Source organism: Alexandromys fortis, unplaced genomic scaffold (assembly GCF_014885135.2).
Source record: "Alexandromys fortis isolate MF-2015 unplaced genomic scaffold, M_Fortis_MF-2015_v1.1 scaffold_60, whole genome shotgun sequence".
NCBI classification, from domain to species: domain Eukaryota; kingdom Metazoa; phylum Chordata; class Mammalia; order Rodentia; family Cricetidae; genus Alexandromys; species Alexandromys fortis.
Genome location: NW_026067946.1, coordinates 1,218,795 through 1,240,490, shown reverse-complemented (window position 1 = coordinate 1,240,490; position 21,696 = coordinate 1,218,795). Strand labels below are relative to the sequence as shown.

The following is a 21,696-nucleotide window of genomic DNA, read 5'->3' as shown; positions in this document are numbered from 1 at the left end:
GAGCACTGGCTACAGCTTGACAGAAACCTCAGGAGACAGTTTGTTCAGAAGCAACCAGATAAGCTGTTTCCACACTCCACATTCCTGACCCAAGAAAACTGTGACATAATATATGTTTGTTATCCTACGGCTCAATGTCTTAGAATAATTTGTCAAACAGCAATGGGGAGCTCGTAACTCATAATTATATTGGGAGTATGGGTGAGGTAAAATATATTTGTGTTGGAGGAGAAGAAGAGTCTTTAGTCATTATGTTTCCAAATAAGAGGTTCTGTAAAATATCCAAATCAGAGCAAAAGAAAAAAAATTAAGAAATATTTACCAAAAAGAAAGAAAAAAGAAAGAAAAGAAAATAGAGGAAAATTGAACACCTGAGAGTTCAGAGTAGTTAGTTGCTGCTAAAAACCAGAAAATGGATGAAAAGAAAACTGGGCTATGAAACTACTGCCCTTTGTTTGCTTGTTTCTAAGACAGGGTTTCTCTGGGTAGATTTTGGAACTGTTCCAAAACTTGCTCTGTAGACCAGGCTGACCTCAAACTGACAGAGATCCCCCTGCTCCAGCCTCCCAAGTGCTGGGATTAAAGCCACATGCCACCATGGCCTGGCTAACTACAGCTTTTTTAATTGGCCTATAGGAGAGAGAGAGAGAGAGAGAGAGAGAGAGAGAGAGAGAGAGAGAGAGAGAGAAAGCAAACAAGGCTGCATTCCTATGCTCATTGTCCTGTTCACAGAAAATCTCTGTTTTACTGTGGTGTTCGCTCAGGTCCATTAGGCCAGGGGCTTCAGGACCTGCCAGGGAAGGGGGAAGCTGTCTCTGGCTGGACAGCTTGTCAGATGAGACCTTCAGTGAGCTCTTCCTCGGAAGGAGTGGGCTACAGAATTTACCTTTCCCACAGGAGTGCTAATGACTTGACACATGGTTTGAGTAAATGAAGAGCCCTAGAAATACCAGTTTATGAAGACTCAGATCAAGCCTCCCCATCCAGCAGTAACCCAGAGGGTCTTTAAGAGTAATGCCATCAGCGTGATCTGCTAAGCACTCTGTGTAGAACCCTTCAAGTCTGTGATTACTCTGGCATGAAGACCTAAGATCATTACACTCCTTTGCACCCAGAACTTCGTGTATCAACAGAAGATCATGCACTTTAGCCCACTCCCTTTCACACCTGGGGGAAGCCAGGCCGGAAGCCAAGAGAAAAACGGCTAAAGATGAAAATTGAGACCGTAGCCTAGTGCATGCATTTTCTCTCCCTGTGTTCCTTTGTGTGTATCTCTATTTCTCTCTTTTTCTGTGTATGTCAGGCTAGCCTTAAACTCGCAATTCCCCTACCCCTACCTCAACCTTTCACATATTGGAATTATAAGCATGTGCCACCAAACTCAGCACTGGGTTCTCGACACCTAAGCCAGTGCTCTTTTCCAAGGTCCCTTTTAACCACTGTGCCTTATTAATCTTCCCAAGTCCCAAGCACGGCTGACCCACATCCTGTCACTTGAGTTATGTAAAATGCATTAGCTGTCAAAGTGAACAGGGGATCATGTCTGCAAAAGCTGGGAGGCAACGGGAATACATTCAAAGTATATCACTAGGCTATTTACACATAGGAACTTATGTAACAAATGGGGACAGAGAGATGGGACTGGCCCCCAACCTGGTCTTCCAACCCCACCTTTTTTCTTTCTTTCATCTTTTTGGTTTGGGTTTTGGGTTTTTTGTTTTTGTTTTTTTTTTTTTTTTTTGAGGCAGGCTAGCACACTGTAGGTGCCTTAAAATATACTGTGCACCTAGGTAGGTTGGTGTCAAACTTGTGGCAATTCTCTGGCCTCAGGCTCTTAACTGCTGAGGTTATAGGTGTGAACCCCCACACCTTGGTTGGCCTCTCATTTAAAACCAACTTATTATCCGTACCTTAGAGCTGTGGCAATTCTGCCACCTTAGTTTTGGTTTAGTATTGCTGTTTGTTTCTTTGTTACTTTAACTTTTTTTTCTGTTGGTTTAGTTACCCATCTTTTCTTAAAAAGTATGAGACTAGGACTTGTCACACTTAAACAAGAATGAATGAGAAAGAGAGGATTAAAGAAAGAGGGAAAGGAGTCCACACACTGGGAGAAAGGCTCTGGCTGCCTTGGAGCCATTTCCATGTTTCCATTTTGCACTCTAATCAATGTGATTATGCTTCCAACAGACCAGGCGCGCCTCTGACCCTTTCATCATTTTTCATTAATGACCAGAAGGAAATACGAGAGAGAGTGACATCTAACACTGAACCATAACAAGTTGGGCTGCCAGAATTCATAGCTGAAGAACACAAAATCGGGCTCCCTGACAATCTCCTCTGTAAACTGCTCCTTCTCCTTTGCAAAAGACACCCACGATCTTCCCCCAGTGTGCAACGAGGCCCACCTACCTCTTGCTGGACTATCTGCAACCCCCACAGATCAAGTTCAATGTAAAGGGAAGTCTGCTGATGGCTGTAGTCAGGGGAGGCAACTCTAGAGGGGAACAGCAAGCAACTCCTTGTCAGCAAACCCCAACCTGAGTTCCTGGGTCCCGGGCACAGCTGCCAGGCTGACTCTTCAAGGAGTCCAATGTGGTACAGTCCACACTCTCCTGGAACTCTGAGGAGGTTCTAGGTGAACAAGAGGGACAAGCAGATCCCTTTCACCCCCCAAGTCATCACTAAAGCCCTGGAACTTTGTGCCTCTTGGATCTTGTCTTGATGGCACAACAGGTCATAAATCCCCCATACTTTCTTCAGTGAGAGAAAATAAAGATGGTGACTTTAATTCAGGCTTGAAGACTTAACAATTACATCCGACACGTGATATGCTTTGTTGAAATCCCATTCTTAGAAAACCTTGCTTGCAAGAAACTGCGGGCTCAGGGGGACTGGCTCAGCTCATGATATTTATTGCAAGAAGATATTTAATCCACAAGCTAGACATAAGATGAGATCTCCTGGAAGGTATACACTTTGGGAATTCTCAAGTAACTGACTGGGGGTTTGAGGCAAGCCTTTCCTCTGAAGTCACTTAAGACTGATGTCAGTTAGCATAATTTTAAGTAGCTCACAATGTTCTGTGTCTTTGAAAATGGACCCTTTGTTCTCCAAGTTCCATTAGGTTTATTTGTCCCATTATCAATTCAAAACTAAAAAAAAAAAATCCAAAAAACCCTTTGTAGCAGGTAGCCTTCCAGTCTTCCTACCAAGCAGGGTGACTACAGGGGTTCAGCCACTGTGGCTGGTGCTTTCCAGTGACGAGAATTCTGAGTCTGCACTTGAGTCCTCAAACATTTATTGAAAACAAGATACCTCTCACATTGCCATATTGCTGCAGCCACCTTGGTGACAGGTTCATGGTGCTCCAAGTCAAGATGGCGGATCCTGATTCTGGCTCCACCACTGAGCATCTGTTAGGACAAGAGATCATTCTACTCATGGACAGGAGATGTGCCACTCAGATGTGACTCACTTCCCAAGCTGTCTCCAGTAGGTTTGCTTTCATATTCTGAAAAGTGACCGTGTCTCTTCAGGAAGTAGAGGAACATGGGAGAAGGCTGCCTTTGGTGGGTCTTGTCGAACACGTTGGCCTCCACTGCCGCTCCAGGAAAGTAAGACATGTTACATGTTCTCAGCCGACTTTTTTGACCTGAGTGACTTCAAAAGTTGTCTGTCAAGAAGACATCTCCATGGCAAAAACCCAGCCTGTGGGTGACCACAGGAGTCTCTGAAGAGCTGGCAGGACCCAGGCCTCCTGCCAGCCCAGGAGAACACGTGGGGCTCCCTCTCCGAGGAAAGGAGAATGGGTGGCTGTTTTGCTTTTTCTTGTTGTGAAGAACAGAGCTGAAAACTACATTGGGGGTATTTTGTAAAAATATTGAGTGAATATTAAATTAAAAAAAAAAAAAAACATTTCTCTCTATAAACCAAACTGAGCTCCCATGTATCAGCCAAAACCTTCACAGCCATGAAAGTGTTTACTTGCTTTTCGACAGTTTGTAAAAACTAGCTATTTTTGCCCACACGCTCAGAAGCAGAGAAGACCAATTACTTTAGTTAGGAACTAGAGATTCTGAAAAAAAAAGTACTGCCAATAGTAACTTTAAGAAGATGTTCCTCTATTCTACAGAAGAACTCTGAGAACAAGGGTCTTCCCTCCAAGGCTTGGGGGACCATTCCAGGGGCCTGGGAAAAGTTGTAATTTGCAGAGTTTGGGGAGAACTAGGGCAAAACAGTGTCTTCTGGGAATGACAGGGCTACTCGTCTCGGGAACTTCCAGCAGCTGTGATATCCTGAACCAGACCACTATCAGATCAAGCCAGCCAACAGCCCAGTGAGGAGGGGATAGGGGACATGAACATCACTACCTTTCTTGAAACCTCTGCCCCCTCCCCACAAAGAAAAGGATGAGCTATGTATGGGAGCCTCCCGCGTATGGACATGAGGCTAATTAGGGGGAGAGCTTGGTGCGTGTGCGTTAGTTTTCGCATCGCTCTAACAAAACACCCAAAGGAAGCTAAGTAAATGAGAAGGATTCATGTTTGACTCTCGGATTCAGGGACTTTCAGTCCAGTCTCAGCAAGGGAGCTCTGACAGCAACAACAACAGCGAGAGCCCACGGCTCCTCACAGGAAATAGGACATTAAAACAAAACTGTGGGCAGGCACAGCCTTCAAAGTCCTATGCCTCGTGACTAACATCGGCCACCTGTGTCCTAAAGATTCTGCCACTCACACAAATGGCACCACCATCCATGAGCCAAGTGTTCCAAGTGTGAGCCTGACAGAGGGGCACAGCAGATTCCAACCTTAACAATAAGGATCTCCCCAGACCAAAGGGCTTAAGGGTGCAGACACAGACACTCGGCGTGTCCTGTGTCAGAGTCTCAGGTGCCACCTTTCTAACAGCCAAAGAACGAAATGCCACAAAAGCGCCTCAGTTACTGATTGAGTTGGGAGGTTTAATTATGAAAAAACAAATATGAGCGTGCATGTGACTGCTCAATTTAGTATTCGGCTATAAGAAATTACCAAATGAGCAATCAGGGTTTTGCTTACCTCGCTGCAAGTTGTATCTGCCCCTCTCTTGAGTCTCCTGAATGCGTGATGTCGGGCCCTGCTAGGTACTCTGCGATTGTGCCCACGAGCCTAATTCCTGCTATTTTCTTTGCTGAGCACAGCTATCTGGATCATATATGCTATGCCTTCTCCCACACTATGGCTTATTTTCCCTTTGCCAAGGAAATACCAGCCAAGCTTCTTTCTGAACAGGAAGTCTGGAGAAGGGCGCATGCGAGTGCTTTGGTCAACATGACTGTTAAAAAATACCCTGATAGTTCCACCTGCCAAGGGAGGAGAGGGAGCTTGGGAGGCAGGCAAAGGGACAAGGCAGGGAGGGCTCGGATGTGTCAGGGAAAAATCTGTACACCGCTTGATATGCCAAGTGACAAATTGTATGTTATAAACAGGTTATGACACTCAAGGGGTTTCCTATGAAGATGCTGTCCTTACTTCTTCCTGTCCTGGAGGAAGCAGAACTGAACAGAGAGACACTGTGAAGACAAGCCTAATTGGCTGTGATTCAGAGGAACTGGTGACTGGACTAAAGTTTCCCCACTGTGGGTTTGAATCTCTGTTGTCTAAAGGTCTCCTTTAGCTTCCTTCACTTTTCTTGGGGGATAGGGTGCTACTAATGCCCTTCCAGACCCAAGCCAAAGCTGAAGCCAAACATTTCTGTGAAGGACAGCAAAGGCCTCCACTGGGGCAGAGCCCAGTGAGCCTGGACATTAACACAAGCTAGACATGGAACTTGGAGCCGAATCCCACCTGTTATTAAAATGAAGGTGGGTCCAAAGCTGGGCAGCCTGAGAAAAGCATCCTTCCATCTGGGATGTGCACATTGGCCCAGCCCATTAAAGGAAGGCGTTAAACCATGTGTCCTAGTATATTACAAATATTTGTTTGCATAGACTTAGCAATCAGTTTCTTGAAACTAATACCAGTACTGTAGTTCCAAGCGCACAAAACAAAAAAAAGCAACCCCCTTTACATAAAGATGTACCATCCTATGAACTTATGTTCATTCAAAACTTGAAAGCAATGTGAATAAGCACTGGCAAATCTTAACCAAGCCATTGTATACATTTATAGAATATTCCATACCCTTAGATAGGTAGAAAGTGCCTTCCTTTCTGAAATAGTCTTACAGGGTAGTGTAAGCTTGAACTCATGATTCTCTTGCTCCCAGCCTCTCAAATACTGCAATAGTACAGGCTTCCTCCACCACTCGCAGCTTTGAAAGTGCTGTAACAACAGCGGAATATCTCACACACTCGAGAGAGTAAAAGAGCCAGAGGACCAAAGTCTGCTATAAGACTGTGTCTCCTAGAAAAGACAGAATCTAGACTCAAGATACCACAACAATATGGCTGCCTAAACAAGACTTGGCCCTACACCTGAACAGAGAACAGGGAGAATTCGTCTTTTATTTATTAACAGGGTTTCTCTGTTTATTCCTTGTCCTGGAACTCAATCTGTAGACAAGGCTGGCCTCAAACTCACAGAGGTTCACCCAACTCTGCCTGAGTACTGGGCTTTAAGATGTGTGCCATGATTGCCTGGCTGAGAAATAGTCTTCTTTAGAAAAAGGTTTAAATAATTTTTTAAAAACTAGTAATAAAATTTATAATAAAAGAAAAGATACACATATGTATTTCTGTTTTTTCAAGACAGGCTTTCTCCTCTCTGTGTAGCTCTGGCTGTTCTGGAGCTCAATCTCCAGGCCAGGTTGGCCCTGAACTCAGAGATCTGCCTGGCTCCGCCTTCTGAGTGCTGGGATTAAAGACCACCATGTGCCATTATATGTAATGGGGAGGGAGCAGTAGAGAAGGCAACATTCAACATGACTATAGAGAACTAATAAGTGATAAGGCCAAGGCACAGGACACAAAAGTCAGTCACTCTCTCGATTCTCAAGTAATAAACAAGTGGAATCTAACATTTCAAACATAACGGCTGTCATGATGGCTCAGCAGGTGAAGATCTTGCCACCAAGTCTGATGACCTGAATTTCAGTCGAGTCCCACATTGTGGAAGAAGAAAACTGACACCTACGTGCCATCCTCCGAACTCCATGCGTGCCACGGCATGTCCACAGGCTAACCAAGTGTGAGGGCATGCATGTGCTCAAAAAAAAAACATAAGAAACATTTTAAATGCTATTTTCATTAGTATCATAAGACATAAAACAATTCTAACTAAACATGTACAATAGCTAATAAGGAAAACTATTAAAATTTGATTAAAGCAATCCAAGAATTAAAAAATGAAGATATCACACTTGTAGAATTACTTGAAATAGTCAAATGTTAATTCCTCCCACTTTATGGACAGATTCCATGCAATATTAATCCGAAACCCAGGAGGTTACTCCGTGGACCCTGATTAACTGATTCTACCGTTAACACGAAGAGGCAAAGAGTCCAAAAAAAAAAAAAAAAAGCCAACTCAAAACTGAAGAAGATCAAAGTATACGAAGTATATACTCTGCAGCAGTGGTTCTCAACCTTCCTAACGCTTCCGCCCTTCAATCCAGGTCCTCACGCTGTGCTGACCCCAACCATGGTATTATTTTTGTTGGTACTTTATAACTGAAATATTGGTACTGTTATGAATCATAACATAAATATCTTAGGTGACTGTGAAAGGGCCATTCAACCCCCTAAAGTGGTTGTAACACACAGGTTGAGAACCACGGCTCCACAGTATAGCTATAATAATCAAGACTGGTTTTAGCCGGGCGGTGCTGGCGCACACCTGTAACTCCTGTACTCGGGAGGCAGAGGCAGGCGGATCTCTGTGAGTTCAAGGCCAACCTGATCTACAAGAGCTAGTTCCAGGACAGGCACCAAAGCTACAGAGAAACCCTGTCTCAAAAAAACCAAAGAAATAAAAAATGAATAAAGGTATTCCAACATAACAGCCCCCAGGCAAACACATACAGGTCGATATAGTGGACTGACTTTTGACAAAGGCGCAAAGGCAACAGATTCAGAAAAGTTCTACAACAGCTGCACATAAAAACCATCTAGACGTAAACCTCATGCCCTTCGTGCCATGCATTCAAATGGACTACAGACCTCGACGTAAGCACAAAACTGAAAAACTGAAAGATGGCACAGAAGAAAATCTTGACGAAGACTTGACAAGGAGGGGGAAGGAAGAGAGAGGGGGGAACCACTGTGAGAAGAATAAAAGAGAGCTGCTGACTGGGAGCAAGTGTTTGTTATCTAAGATGGCAAGGAGCTCTTCAGCTTCCATAGCAAAAAGCAAACCGTGTTTTGAATGGTCCAAGCATCTTAACAGACACACACCATCACAGATGACATACAAATGGCAAAAGTCCAGGAAGCACTGCCTTAACCCTCCTCAGGGAAATTCACCTAAAACAGGGTACTCATTCCAGGGGCCAAACTTCAGAATGTGAGAGCATTACACGCTCACGGGTGCAGGGTCGCAGGACCTTTTATTCATTGCTGGTGGGAATGCAAAAAATGACTCAGCCACTTTGCAAAGGCAGTTTGACATCTGTTTTCATGAACATTTTATCAAATATTTGCCCAGATCCATAAAAAGTGCATCTTGTATATGAGCTCAACTATTCTTTTGAAAGCATAGGAAAATGCTAAACCTATGGGAAGCAAAGAGCAAAACAGTTTAGTGGGACTATGTAAAACCGAAAAGCTTCCTCATAGCAAAGGAGATGNAGGGGGGGGGGGGGGGGGGGGGAGAGTGCAGCTGTGAGCCTACATCGGGCCAGCAAAGGAACAACCTTCCGATCAGCCACAGAAACCTCTGCTATGTCAATTCTTCACATCTCAAAATCATCTCAGACTTGAGCAGACATTTCTCCAAAAGGCATGAACAAATGGCCAACAAGTACATGAAAAGATGCTCAATACACTAGCCATCCGGAAAATGTAAATCAAACCACAATGAGATGCCATCTGATGCCTGCCTGCCTGCCTGCCTGCCTGCCTGCCTGCCTGCCAGAATGGTAACCATTATATAGAAAACAAAACACCGTGATCTCTCTTGGATACTTACCCCCAAAATTGAAATCAGGATCTTACGATGAGTTTTGTACCCCCTTTTTTCCCTTTCGCTGTTAAGATGTGGAAATAATGTCTCTTGATGAAAGAGTGGATAAAGAAAATGAGGTGTGTGTGTGGGGGGAGAGATATTACACAAGTCTGAAAGAGAAGTGTGCCCTGCCATGTGTGATAGCAAGGATGACTCTGAGCATTGAGGCTAGGTGTAATCATCTTGAGGAATCATTCTATTCTAGAGACGCTTATGCTACGTTCTACCTATAGCTAACAATCTTAAAAAGCTAAGAAAGTTAACTGATTCACTAAGGGTCACCTGAGTAGTGATTACAGAGTATTTTGCTACATATTTTTCTTTATTCCCACATGGCCTTACATGAACCCATCCAGAATCCATAAAGGGACACTTTATAGTCAGAAAACAAAAGCCATTTTGAGGACAATAATGAATGTATAAATCATTGCATTTGTTTACTTATTTTTAAGTGTAGTTTGTGTGGGGGTGGCGGGGGGGGGGGGGATGGACACGCCATGACTTGAATATGGAGGTCGGAGCACAACTTTGGGGGATCAGTTCTCTTCTTTTCTCATGTGGGTCTTGGGTATAAAACTCTGGCCTTCAGGATGGGAGGCAAGTGCCCCATCCTCTGAATTATGCCATCATCTCTGAATGAATAATTCTGATTATGCTTTCTTTTTGTTCTGATTAGTTAAATACTAGCAAGGTGAGAAGTTAAATTACTTGTAAAATATGATTTTTCAGTAGGTTTTTTTTTAAATCAACAATAAGCAGAGGGAGTGGGAATTTGGATTGGTAGTTTTTTAAGTAATAAAAAATGAAAAAAAATCAACAATAAAGTATTTCTAGAGCTACCTTTCACTGTCTAAAGCAAACATAATCTATAAAAATGGCTCTGAAGCTCCACTACTCCCACTCGCCTAGGCATTTAGCCTGAATCTCTTCGTTCCATGAATCTATCCAACAGTCAACAAATATGTATGCCTGGGCTTGTTCTATGCCAGGCGCGGAGGACAATGGACGAGCAGTTAGTCACACTGAAGCTGCTCTCAGGACAGTGAGGCTAGAAAGGACAGTGGGCACACATCGACCCAGCTGAAGATTGACCACTGCCAAACCAGACTCACGAACTACAAAGAACTTCCTTCACACTTCAAATAAAACCTCCAGTCACCACACCACATTGGCTCCCTCTTTCCACCCAGCCTTTTGGGAAACACACGAGAACTCTGACAGAAGGAGAGCAGACATTTAGAAAGCGGGGTATTGTGGAGACTAAAGTCTCCAGGTCCAGGTGACCTGAGTCCTGTGTCTCTATTAAAACAGAGATGGAGACAGCAAGCTTGCTTTGGTTTCAGTGAAATTGGTGACTAATAAACACTTAGGCAAAAAGAAAGTGCTTATCAAATCAACCCTTTGTCTTATCCCAAACCCCACATGCTTACCATAAACCAGAAAAGAATCAGGGGCAAAATGAAAAAAAAAAATCACTTCAGGAGGACTAATTTGGAGTGATGAAGAACCTCTGAAATTAATTGTAATGATGACTGTCTAACTCTAGATGCAGTGAGAAATCTATGGATCGTACACTTTCAATGGACAGATTGCATGTTAAGTAAATTATATTTCAATAAAGCTATGAGAATTATTTTAAAAATCAATGAAATGCTTCAATTGATGTGTATTGATGGGTCACTAGCTATTCTCTGCAAATAATGAGATCATTTCCATGTTGTAATTATAAATGTATGTTCAGTTCAAAGTCACTGTAACATCAAGACTCATAAAATTTCTTTATAAATTCCTCCATTCAGGAGAAAAAAGTATGTCTGTTAAGAGACGCACGCACGTGCACACGCACGTGCACACATACACACACACACACACTCATGCATGCACTTGTGCATGCTTTCATCTTTTCTCACATCTAAGTCCAAAGAGAAATTTACTTTTGAATGTTTGAAGTTCTGTGTTCAAATATAGAAGTTTATCTTTGTGATAAAGTAACAAAAAAGGTGTTTAAATGTCTTTATAAAGTGAGTTCAAGGCTTCTGCTCCATTTACTTAACACCTGATGCCATCGCCACAGGATAGATACAGATAGCCAAAAGTTAAACATTTGTCTAAAACCATGATGCTGAGTCCTACTTGAAAGGAGCATGTTACTCACACTGATAAGAGGAAAAGTGACAGTATTGGTTTTACAACAAAACACACAGTACCAATCCCTCATTGCCCCCACAGTTTGCACACATTACTTCATCAGAAAAGTGTGTGTGTGCACATCACAGGGTTCTGTTATTACAATTCTTTTTATGTTTTTTTTTGTTTGTTTGTTTTTGTTGTTGTTTTTGTTTTTGTTTTTTGAAACCGCCTGGACTGTCCTGGAACTCACTCTGTAGACCAGGCTGGCCTCAAACTCACAGAGATCCACCTGCATCTGCCTCCCAAGTGGTGGGATTAAAAATGTGAGCCACCATGCCTGATTTCCATTTTTTTTTTCCCTAATTTAAAGATGTTGCATCAACCCTGTGGTTCACACCTGAAACTCCAGCTACTTAGCAAGCTGAAGCAGGAGAATGGCTTGTTCTTAGGAAGATTTAGTGAAACTATCTCAAAAGCAAAACAAACCACTACCCCGATCTCAGAAGAAGAGGTAGCTAAAGTGGTTGCGTTCAGTGAACACTAGCATTGGCTTTTGAGTTGGATTTCCCTTCCATGTCAATGTGCGCTCTGGAAGACACACCCTTCGCTCTGCTCTGCCAGTGATGGTGGCTTTCAAGGGACCAATCAGCACCCTCATTGGCAGCCTCCTGGAGGATAGGTAAAAAAGACTACTGAACAGTTCATGGCCAGTGCACACAGTGGTGCTAATTGTAATCTGTAGTTCTTTCAGCCCCTCAACACCTCTGTGGGGAGTTGTAGAAGACCAAGGCTAGACCCTTTTCCTTACCCATAGAGTAATTAAACAATTATTTATTTCCGGAAAACATGAACTGACAAACCTCAACTGAGCACTGGTCCCTAGCTCCAGCCACCATTTATCTCATTTGCTGGGACTGTAGGGCTACTAGTGATGGGAACGGATAACGCGAAGCATGCGAGTCAACAATGTCATTTTACGCCCCCAAGAATCACAGTCAAGTTTATACCAACACAGCTCTGAAAACCGTTTCTCACTCGGCGAAGCACCGCACAGAAAACGGGGCAGAAGCCTAGATTAGTGCGTAATCTCTCCTCAAATTAATCAGAAGTTTAAAAGAAACGTTCTCTTTGAAGTCCTGGGATCAGGAAGTAAATGCGGCAGAGTGGGAATCTTACTGCTGTCTTTGAGGCTAGCCTCAATTATGCAGGGCAGTTGCCTTTCAGTGAGTTAGCCTGAAACTGCTTACACTGCACATTTACGACTTTGGAGATCCAAGAGAAACGGAATTTAAGAACATCTCTAGCGTTTTTTTTGTTTTTTTTTTTTTTTTTAAAAGAGTCATTTATTTCTGCAGTTAATTACCTTTTAAACCCATCATTTCCTAGATCTTCGTCTGTTTTCTTTTTTTTCCCTTTTCTTCCTTTTTTTTTTTTCACTTGGAAACCAAAGGCACAGAACACCAGGTAAAGAGGTTTCTTTATGGCGTTCCTCCCGCCAATGTGATTCTGCCTCATTACCATCATACTCACTGTGCCACTGGCATCCGCTGTCTCCTAGGACATCCCCCATTGATGAGCTAGGCAAGGGTTGTCTGCTTGTGTGTTTGTAGACAGGGTCTCCCTGGAGCCCAAGCTGGCCTCAAGCTCACATTTGTTCTGTCTCCTGAGTGCTGGAGCTACAAGTGAGATCCATTTTCTCCAGGATATATGCTACATTAACATCACTATTGGTTTCTGGCCTATTTCAAAATTAATTCAGCAGAAACGACAAAGGAATAAACCTATTGTGCCTGGCTCATTTGAAAACTCAACAGGAAGTGCCTCATACCGTATTAGGAAGAGTGTTATCAGTCGGTTGTTCAAGAAGACTGCCACTCAAATCCTCTGCGGTTCATCTGGATGGATGCTCAAGGCTCCCACCCACCCCCACTAGTAACTGAACAACTATGCTCCTCTGCCATACTTCAGCATCTTGGTAGATCTTATCAACTCTCAGGTAAAGGCAAATGTCCCGGTCCACTTTACTCTTGGGGACTTGAGACAATAAATATATAGGACGCCCTTAAAGAGAAACGAGCAAGGACCTAGTGTCCTCCTATTTTTTCTCCTCTACCTGTCTTTCTCCTCTGCCCCTCCGATCACCTCTGAAATATTAAAACACCAGTAATAAATCATCCACCAAACCAGACCAATGCACAAATCCATGCCAACTCAGTGCCTCGGGTGGTACCTGGGCATCTGATGGTTCGAAAATCCATCCCGTCTCGAGTGACTTAATAGCACAGTACTGAGAACTCATGCTCTGTTTTTCTGTGGGTGTTCGAGGCCATCATTTGCAAATTCCCGTTTTCCTTTCTCTAAGTAACTTTACTGAGTTAACCATTAAGATCCTAAAGGGGAGGAGAATGACAGCTATGAGCATGGACAGTGGGCACACATGAACCAAGTCTTTTCTCTCCTATGTGGCCACCCACCAAAAAAGGCCCAATAAGAAACATAACTGAGGGGAGGGAGAGCTGGTTCAACAGTCAAGAATCCAACTCCCACCACACCCTGTGCACTGTAACTCCAGCTCTAGGGATCCAAACCCTTTTCTGGCTTTCTCAGCCACACCTGTGCTCATGGGCACACACCCAGAGAGGCACTCATGTACTGAAAACCAAGAATAAATAACAATTGTTAAAACCCCCACCTCAATAAAATGCAAAAGAAAACACATCGAGACACGTACAGTCAAGCTCAACATACAACAGCGCTGGATCCACCAATTATTTTCCCATTTTTGTTTTAAGAGCATATTTTCAAACAAACTCTTTTACTTTAAGTGTGTGTGTGTCCCAAAAGCCATGGGTAAAATGTAATGGAAATTCCCCCTACATCTGTGAGTAATCTCGTACAATTCATCATGGCTCCTCAACACTCACCTCAAAGGAGAAAGATCAGACTAGGGTAAGCAAACATCCACATGGAGTAATCGTTTCTTTCTCCTATTAAGCATATTCTGAAGCTGGCTAATTTTTTCCAGAAGCAACCAGACTATTAACACTTCATTCCTGAGCACAACTAGGTTTTCGAACCACCAGAAATTCACTACGGGCAGTGACCAGAGGTGCAAAGACCGACTAAAGGAAGCGGACGCTAAAGAGGGCTTCCTAGAACACGAGGCAACTAAGTGTGTAACCTAATGACAAGTTCCGGTCTCACTATGGCTCCCACCCTCCACGAGGTTGCAGGAATATCCAAGAACCCCTGGAGACCGGACTACGGATTCTTGAAATTCTAGGGTCTGAAAACACAGGCGTATACCACCTCCACACATGTGAATGCAGCATCAAATGAAGTTTGGGGAAACACCACCCGTTAGGGCAGCACTGGAGGATCTGACTCAACTCAGTGTAAAGGCACCTGACAATTTTATAAGTGTGGGGACAAGCAGGACTTTCTTTAGTGAAACCTCGTAGGACAAATTATTAGCGCTTGCTTTGCCCTCCCCTTCCCTCAAAACCGTCCGCTTTTGAGCTCTGCAAAATAATTGGCTCCAAATGTCTTTGCTCTGTGTCTTTCTTTATTTTTCCTGAAAAAGAAGTTAATAGTCAATTGAGTTTAATTTTTAAATTGGTGCCAAGGCCTTAAGCACACGGTACCAAGAAAGAAATAAAAAAGTAAATGCCTCTTTCTTGAAAATGGGTGTGTATTAAATCCATGTCTTAGGACCCCGGCCTTCATAAAGACGGGTTCTTTAATTCTACAGAGGTCAGAAATTCAGCTTGTTCAGCACGAACAACCCTATGAATGGCTCTGGCTCCTTAAGGCAGCACAGTGAACAGCAGCACCCGCCATGTCCTGGCACACGTGGGGCGGCAAGGAGCCTGGACCTGCCCATGGTTGGCTACTCTGTCTTTCTTCTACAACTGTGAGTCAGTGCAGAGACACCCATGGATATGCCTGGGCGGAAACCCAGAAAACCAATTATATCAAAATCTGGAAAGGACCAGGCATGGCGGCACATGCTTAGCATCCCAACAGGCAGAAGGCAGAGGCAGGTGTCAGCCTCCAGTACAGAGTGAAACTCTGGCCCAAAAAAGACTGTTTGCTTGTTTGTTTAAAATCAAAAACTGTCTTTTAAAGGCTAGGGTGGCAGTGGTAAGGGTTTATTTCTATATTATCAAAACAGCATCTTTAAGCTCTTTAAACATAGGGCCAGAGTATCAGAATTCTACTTTTAATTCCTGGACTGCTTTGGCTTTTAATCGCAACCTCTCAACTCCCCTGCTCTAAATAATCCACTTTTATTAGAGGCCAAGGTTAAAAGTCAAAACTAAACAGATTTCTAGGCAAGCTGAAAAATAACCCAAACTGTCCTGGAAAGCTATGGCTAATTTTCTAACAGCTACCACCCAGCGAGGTGACAGGGCAGGAAGGCTGCCCTACTCCACACTTACATAAATAAGATCACGACAAGCAAGAAGCCCATTAGGAAACAGGAAGACAACGCCTCACTTTAAAGAGTGAATTTTCCAGGAAATCTCCATTTCAAGTATATGGAAGTCAACCCACATTTTTCCCCCTTGTTGCTGAAAATCTTTATGTAACTAACTGTGATGTTGCTAATGTCTTGATTCGCTGTCTACAAAAGAGGGGTCGACCTGAACCCCTTCTTCACTACTCCTGCCTTACAGGAAGAACCCTAGGGCGGAAAACTGGAAACCTGGGGGCGTGTGGGGGCCCTGAACCAACAGGCAAGATGAGGAGAGTTTCTATCTGCTCTCCACCATCCTCCAAGCCCCGCATTCTAGGAGGACTGGGCTAATAGGCTTTCCAGAATGGTGACAAACCCAAACTAAACCTTCAAAGATGTTTTGACTGATGCTTAGTTTTAGGAGAAGATTAAAAAAAAAAAAAGTCAAATAAAATTTTAGGGATCATCACTTCCTCTTAGACAAGAACTAAGCCAGGAGCTGCTGTTTTTACTTCCTTTTACTGTATAACGGATTGCTTTTCTTCATTATTGGCATCAACTGCAATCCTTGTTTTGAATAATTAAGAAACAGACCATACAAGAATGCATATAATGTTATAGAATCCAAAGGTTTCTCCAATGATCTGTTTTTTTTTTCCCCTTGAAACAACCAGAAATAAAATATTTTTTTCTGCCCAGCAATAAACCCCTCATAGTGGCACACCCAAGCTTCCCTGGCATGTGTCCTACCTTTGATTTTACATGAGAATGCATGAGGATGCAAAATCAACCTTCCTCCTTAACAAGTCCAACCAATGCTTCTGTCTCCGCCCACTGCTGTCAATCTCAGTCTTGTCCCGACTCTTCTCACAGATGCCCAGATAGATGCAGCTGCCATCCACCTCTATTACCCTTGACCAACCTCGCTGAAGGGAGAGGGGTTCCCATGCTCATGTTCTACTGCACCTCTTCAAACAACTAATGTGTTCCCTTCTTCCACCCCTTCTTCTCGCTGTACACAGAGCGGACTGCTCTTGGTCTCTGGGAGTTGCTTCTCAGTAGCTTCTGGCTTGTTAGTGATGCATGCCACTTGAAAGACTCCACACACCATGTGCTACGAGACACGGCAAACTGATTTGGACCCAAGGACTACCTGCATGGCCGGTACTATGACTTACATTCCCAGTGGCGATGATAGATGGATCTGAGTTTCCCAGGCGGTGGTTCCCTGGTGACTAAAGGGCTGCACTTGCCAAACGGTTTGCTGAGCTAAGGGTCTGTCGGGGGGCACAGAAGAGATGACTGGCTCAACTGGGCCTTAAACCTTTGACCTTAGCTTCATTAGCTCTGAGCACCAACCAGCCTCAGCTCCATCATGACAATGGCCCTGGCTCCACACAAGGAGCACCGATACATTCAGAAGGTAGGCAGATGTAGAAGACTCCACAGAAACAGACAAACTGGCTGGCACACCACAAATAACATGAACTTTAAGCTCCGCCTCCTTGATACCTGGTAGGAGAAAGCTGCTCCTGACCTGGCTTCTCACAGAACCTCCGTGTTAGCCCTCAGGATGGAGAAGCATTTTTAGGCTCTGACGTATTTTTAAGGTAAAAGCAGCCAGGAACACGACGATTAAGCATCGTTATTTAAACCAAGTCAGAGCACCTACCAACCGCCTTTCTGTCCTCTCAAACCGCAAAGCAAATAAATCCCCCTCACAGATGGATAGAGATACACCATGGAGAAGAGGGCAGAGGGAGATAAAATAAAAATAAATGATATTTACCTTCTTCTGTTTCATGCCACACGATCCCTTCCAAATTGACACTGGTCCCAGGTTCACAGGGCCCAAGACACTCTGGCTCTGTCACTACTCCAACTTCACACGTATTGACCCCCACGGACCGAGTCCGAACCAAAAGCTGCTCGACTGGCGCTGCAATATTGGATGAAGATGGGGAAAAGTAGGAGGGCAGAATCTGAGGTGCGAGACCGCTGGCAATCGGCGGCGGTGGGGCCGGCACTGTAAACAGGGGGTCAACCTGAAAGACAGACAGGCTTACTGCAGGGGTGATGCATTCTGGGAATTCGCTGTAATGCAATCTTCTTACATGGCTTCTAGAACAGATCATCATTCTACATTCCATTTGCAATTACCATAGGCTCTGAGTGCTTTCGTGGGTGCCAAAAACATAAGCAGAACAGAATTGAGCGGTTTGTGTTTTCAAGTCCAGGAAGGTGAAGACCGGAGCGCTCGCTTCCCGAATGAGAAGCAAGGCCTTCTAAATTCACCAATGGGACAATCTTTTAGTCTCCGGAGACGTGAATGAAATTGCGTTGTAAAATTAACACTATTTCCCATTCATAGAGAAACCTCATTTTCAAAATGATAACGTTGTCTAAAGGAGAAACTGATAAACACTAATAAACAACAATACCTGTGTTATTGGACATTTAAGTGAAGGAGATGGACTACAATTGTTCTCAGAGTACTTTACAACCCATAATGAATTAAATCACTACTAAAATATATTAACTTACTCTGCTGAATGTATAAAATTTATAACTTGATTATACACACCAAAGTACGTAAGCTGAATATTAGCCTGTGTTAAGAATCAATTCCTAATTAAGTGTTCTAGTGTGAAGTTTAGCAGGAATTCATAAAGAGGATAAATAAATGCGTGCTCCTGAATCCACACAACCTGAGCCTCCACACCCACAAAGCCTTCGACGACTGAGGAGCTCAATCAAGGTTTGGTAGCTCCCCTACAACACACACCCTAATCCAAAGAAATGGATACCACAGCCAAGTACAAGGTCTTGAGGTGCAAGAAATTCCCTTTTGCATCCCTAACCCCAGAAGGACAGCAAAGGTGCTCTGCCCACGTTGAGAGGCCTGGGTGTGATGAAACCAGAGCCCACAAACGCCCTAGACAGATCGCCAGCCATTCACGTGGCTCACTTAACAACTACTAGCTAGGACTGTTATTGAGCAGCATGGATCTGACCTTGGAAACAGGTAGTCGGCTGTGGAGAAGACTCAGAGGAACACACCTGTGTACTAGGACTCCAGATGCCTTATGCACTGTGTGCAGACAGGGCCTCAGTTCAAGGGACAGCATCTCGGGCTCATGATCCGCCGGGTAGACAGTGAATGTTAAGAAGAATCCACAGACGGTTGACCTAGTAAAACTTGATCTCATCTGCTGTGCATACATCCCTTGCTTCATCAAGTCCCTTTGCAGTCTTTTGGCTACAGATTTAATATTACAGTCTTTGTTGCTTAGAGAAGACAAAAACTAATAAAATAAGTATTTCAATTGGGTCAGAAGAGGAGCTGTGCTCCTTGAACTGGGGAGGCAGTCATCTGTGTGGGCTCTTGGATGAACTGACCAGAGGTTCCTCTACGACTGCATTCCACCTACAATGATCAACTGACATGCACTTGCCTGAGCGATTCTAGAGGCCAGAGAGCAGCCCTCCACCCATCTGCATGTTCAAGAAACTTCATTTCCTGCTCTCAAAGCTGCCATAAAACTTCTTTTGCACCATACTTTTTTATTGTTCTGACCGCAGAGTCCCAGAAAGAAAAGCCCCTGGCAGGACCAAGTCCCCAGAAGGTGATTTATGCCTTCGCAAAACATAGCAGAGCATGAATCAAAGCTCCCACTGAATGTTCCTGTTCGAAAATGGGGGCTGACAAATGAGGGACGGGGTTCTGAGGAAGAAAATTAAGGAGGCGGTGGCGGGGAGGAGAGATGAGCTCAATCCTAACTACAGCTTTTATTGCAACTAAAAACCTGTGTGAGGTAAGAAGAATTGCTCTCCAAAATTAAAAACGGCAAGATGATGCAAGGTGATAAGAAGCTTTCGGGACAAAGCGGAAAATAGCTTTCTGTTTTACTGAAAATAGCGTCAGGTGGCCTGATCCACAGCCCACACTAAAGATGAGAACAAAGACAGCTTGAGTTGATGAGTAAGAAAATGGACCAGAGTTAAAGAAGTGAGGAGCCAAGAGAGCAGGGATGCAGCTCTGGGAGGTGAGGACTGGACAGAGAATGAATGGGACCTTTCTGGATGCTGCATGCGTTCACTCTAGGCTTCTGGCTCCAGGCCTGACACAGTCCTGGTCCTTTCACCTCTCAGAGGCCCACTTTCCTTAGGTGGGAAATGGATTCTTCAGCCTCCTATATACCGCTAGCAATGTTTATTTCACTTGTTTCGGCACTGAATCCCCATTTCAACCCAATCCCACTTATAGACAGACCGATCGATAATACATTCCATGATATTTGTGATACTTACGTAAATTTTTTAAAAAATCAAGTTTTTGTTGTGGGGTTGCTGCTGCTGCTGTTGCTGGGGCCAGACCTAGGGCTGGAGCAGGCTCAACCCATACTCTATCACTGGTCATATTTCTGAAAAATTTGGGTGTCCTGAGAGCAAAGGCCTCCACAAATAAGCTGGCCGTGGTTGTTTCCTTGAACACAGTCCAAATGTCATGATCTAGGCTGAGTCAGTGATAATGTGGAAACCTCATCCAACAGTTTTCAAATAAGGAAATGAGGGATCAGAGGCTCTGGCTATAAATATGAACCTACTCATAAGATGATAATAGTCTAAAGCCTTTAACACTGGGTATCTCAAATATTCAGAGCTTTGATTGTCAAAGTGAAGTCTTGTCTCACTTTTTCTATAATCCTGGTTTTTCTTCTGGAGCTCAAATCTCCTGTTGCCAAAATAACTAGCCCTTGCCCTACCCTGCATTCTACTCTACTGCCCTCTAAGTCCCGCAGAGGTGGGACACAGAGACCACCCACGTGGCCTCCAGCAGCCCCTCCTCCCCTAGAGGTCACCAAATGGAAGGAGGGTTTTGGGGGGCAGGAGTTACAGCCACTCCCGGAGTGTTTTACTTGGCAGATATGGTATTTTTAAAAAGCATTCCTCTTATTTACCAATCCTTAAGAGCTTAGAGAAGAATCTGAATTTCCATTAGCTCAAATGATGATTGGAGAGCTTGCTTCACGAGCCCACACTCCTCAGCAGTCACACGAAGCTCTATATGTCTGTGCCTTGAGCCTTTGCTTGAGACCGTCACAGAGCGTTCCAGCAAGAAAGCCCATCTAGACCAAGCCACCCAACTCTAGGGGAGCTTGTGTCCCATATATTGTGTAAGAACAAAAAGCTAGCACCAGTGTTAGCCAGGGGAGAAGAGAAGAACACACTACAGTGGGAAATTCCCAAGAGAATCACCTATCACGGGAAGTTCAAATGGAGAAGAATATTCAGAGACCATGGCTAGTATTTCCAGCTAGGTAATGTCCCAGTGGAGCTGTCCCCTCTGAAAAGACTTAAGTTCTCTCATGGGCATCATGGCGTTACACACAGAAAGCAGGGTCTTAAAGGATATTGCATAGTTAATTTCATGTTTGTTGCGGCAGGGGCTCCTAAAACAGAATAGTCTGGCTTCAATCTGGGGACTCCCCTTCTTCCATCTCCCTAGTGTTGGGATTTCAAGCTTTCACTGCCACACCAGGCCTCAGTAGTGATCAAGTCCGCGATGCCCTGATCTCTCAGGTCACTGATGCACACTGAAGAAGCCATAATTTCTTCAGCTAGTGAAGTCTTTTAATGCAGAGGTTGGTAACAGGCCTGCCTGATGGGAGGCAGCAGCTTCTGAGCAGGACAGCTGGGGCGTGGGATCCAGAGTTTTGTGAGCAAGGAGTTCAGGGTTCAAGTCCTGCCTCTACCAGTTCATGTTCAGGGGACTCGGAGCCAGTGATGGAACATCAGAACCAGAATCTAAGAAATAGGGGTGGTGATGACCATCGCCCCCACTGGGGCGCAGGGAAGACTGAGATAACCCATGTAAAAAGAGGTGCTCAGCTCAGGGTACAGCTCAGTACACACTGGCTTAAGGGTTTGGCGAGTTCCCAGTCTGATATTCCAGCTCTCTAA

At 44.1% G+C, this 21,696-nt stretch overlaps 1 protein-coding gene across 4 annotated transcripts in view; it reads right to left on the bottom strand.

Annotated features, from left to right (window-relative positions):
* Znf608 (zinc finger protein 608) overlaps positions 1-21,696 on the bottom strand; it is a 109,118-nt gene that overhangs the window by 43,564 nt on the left and 43,858 nt on the right. For all 4 annotated transcript variants that reach the window (XM_050149276.1, XM_050149278.1, XM_050149279.1 and 1 more), the window contains one exon: positions 17,522-17,777. In XM_050149276.1, coding sequence (XP_050005233.1) covers positions 17,522-17,777 — 256 coding nt within the window. The remainder of the gene's footprint in view (positions 1-17,521; positions 17,778-21,696) is intronic.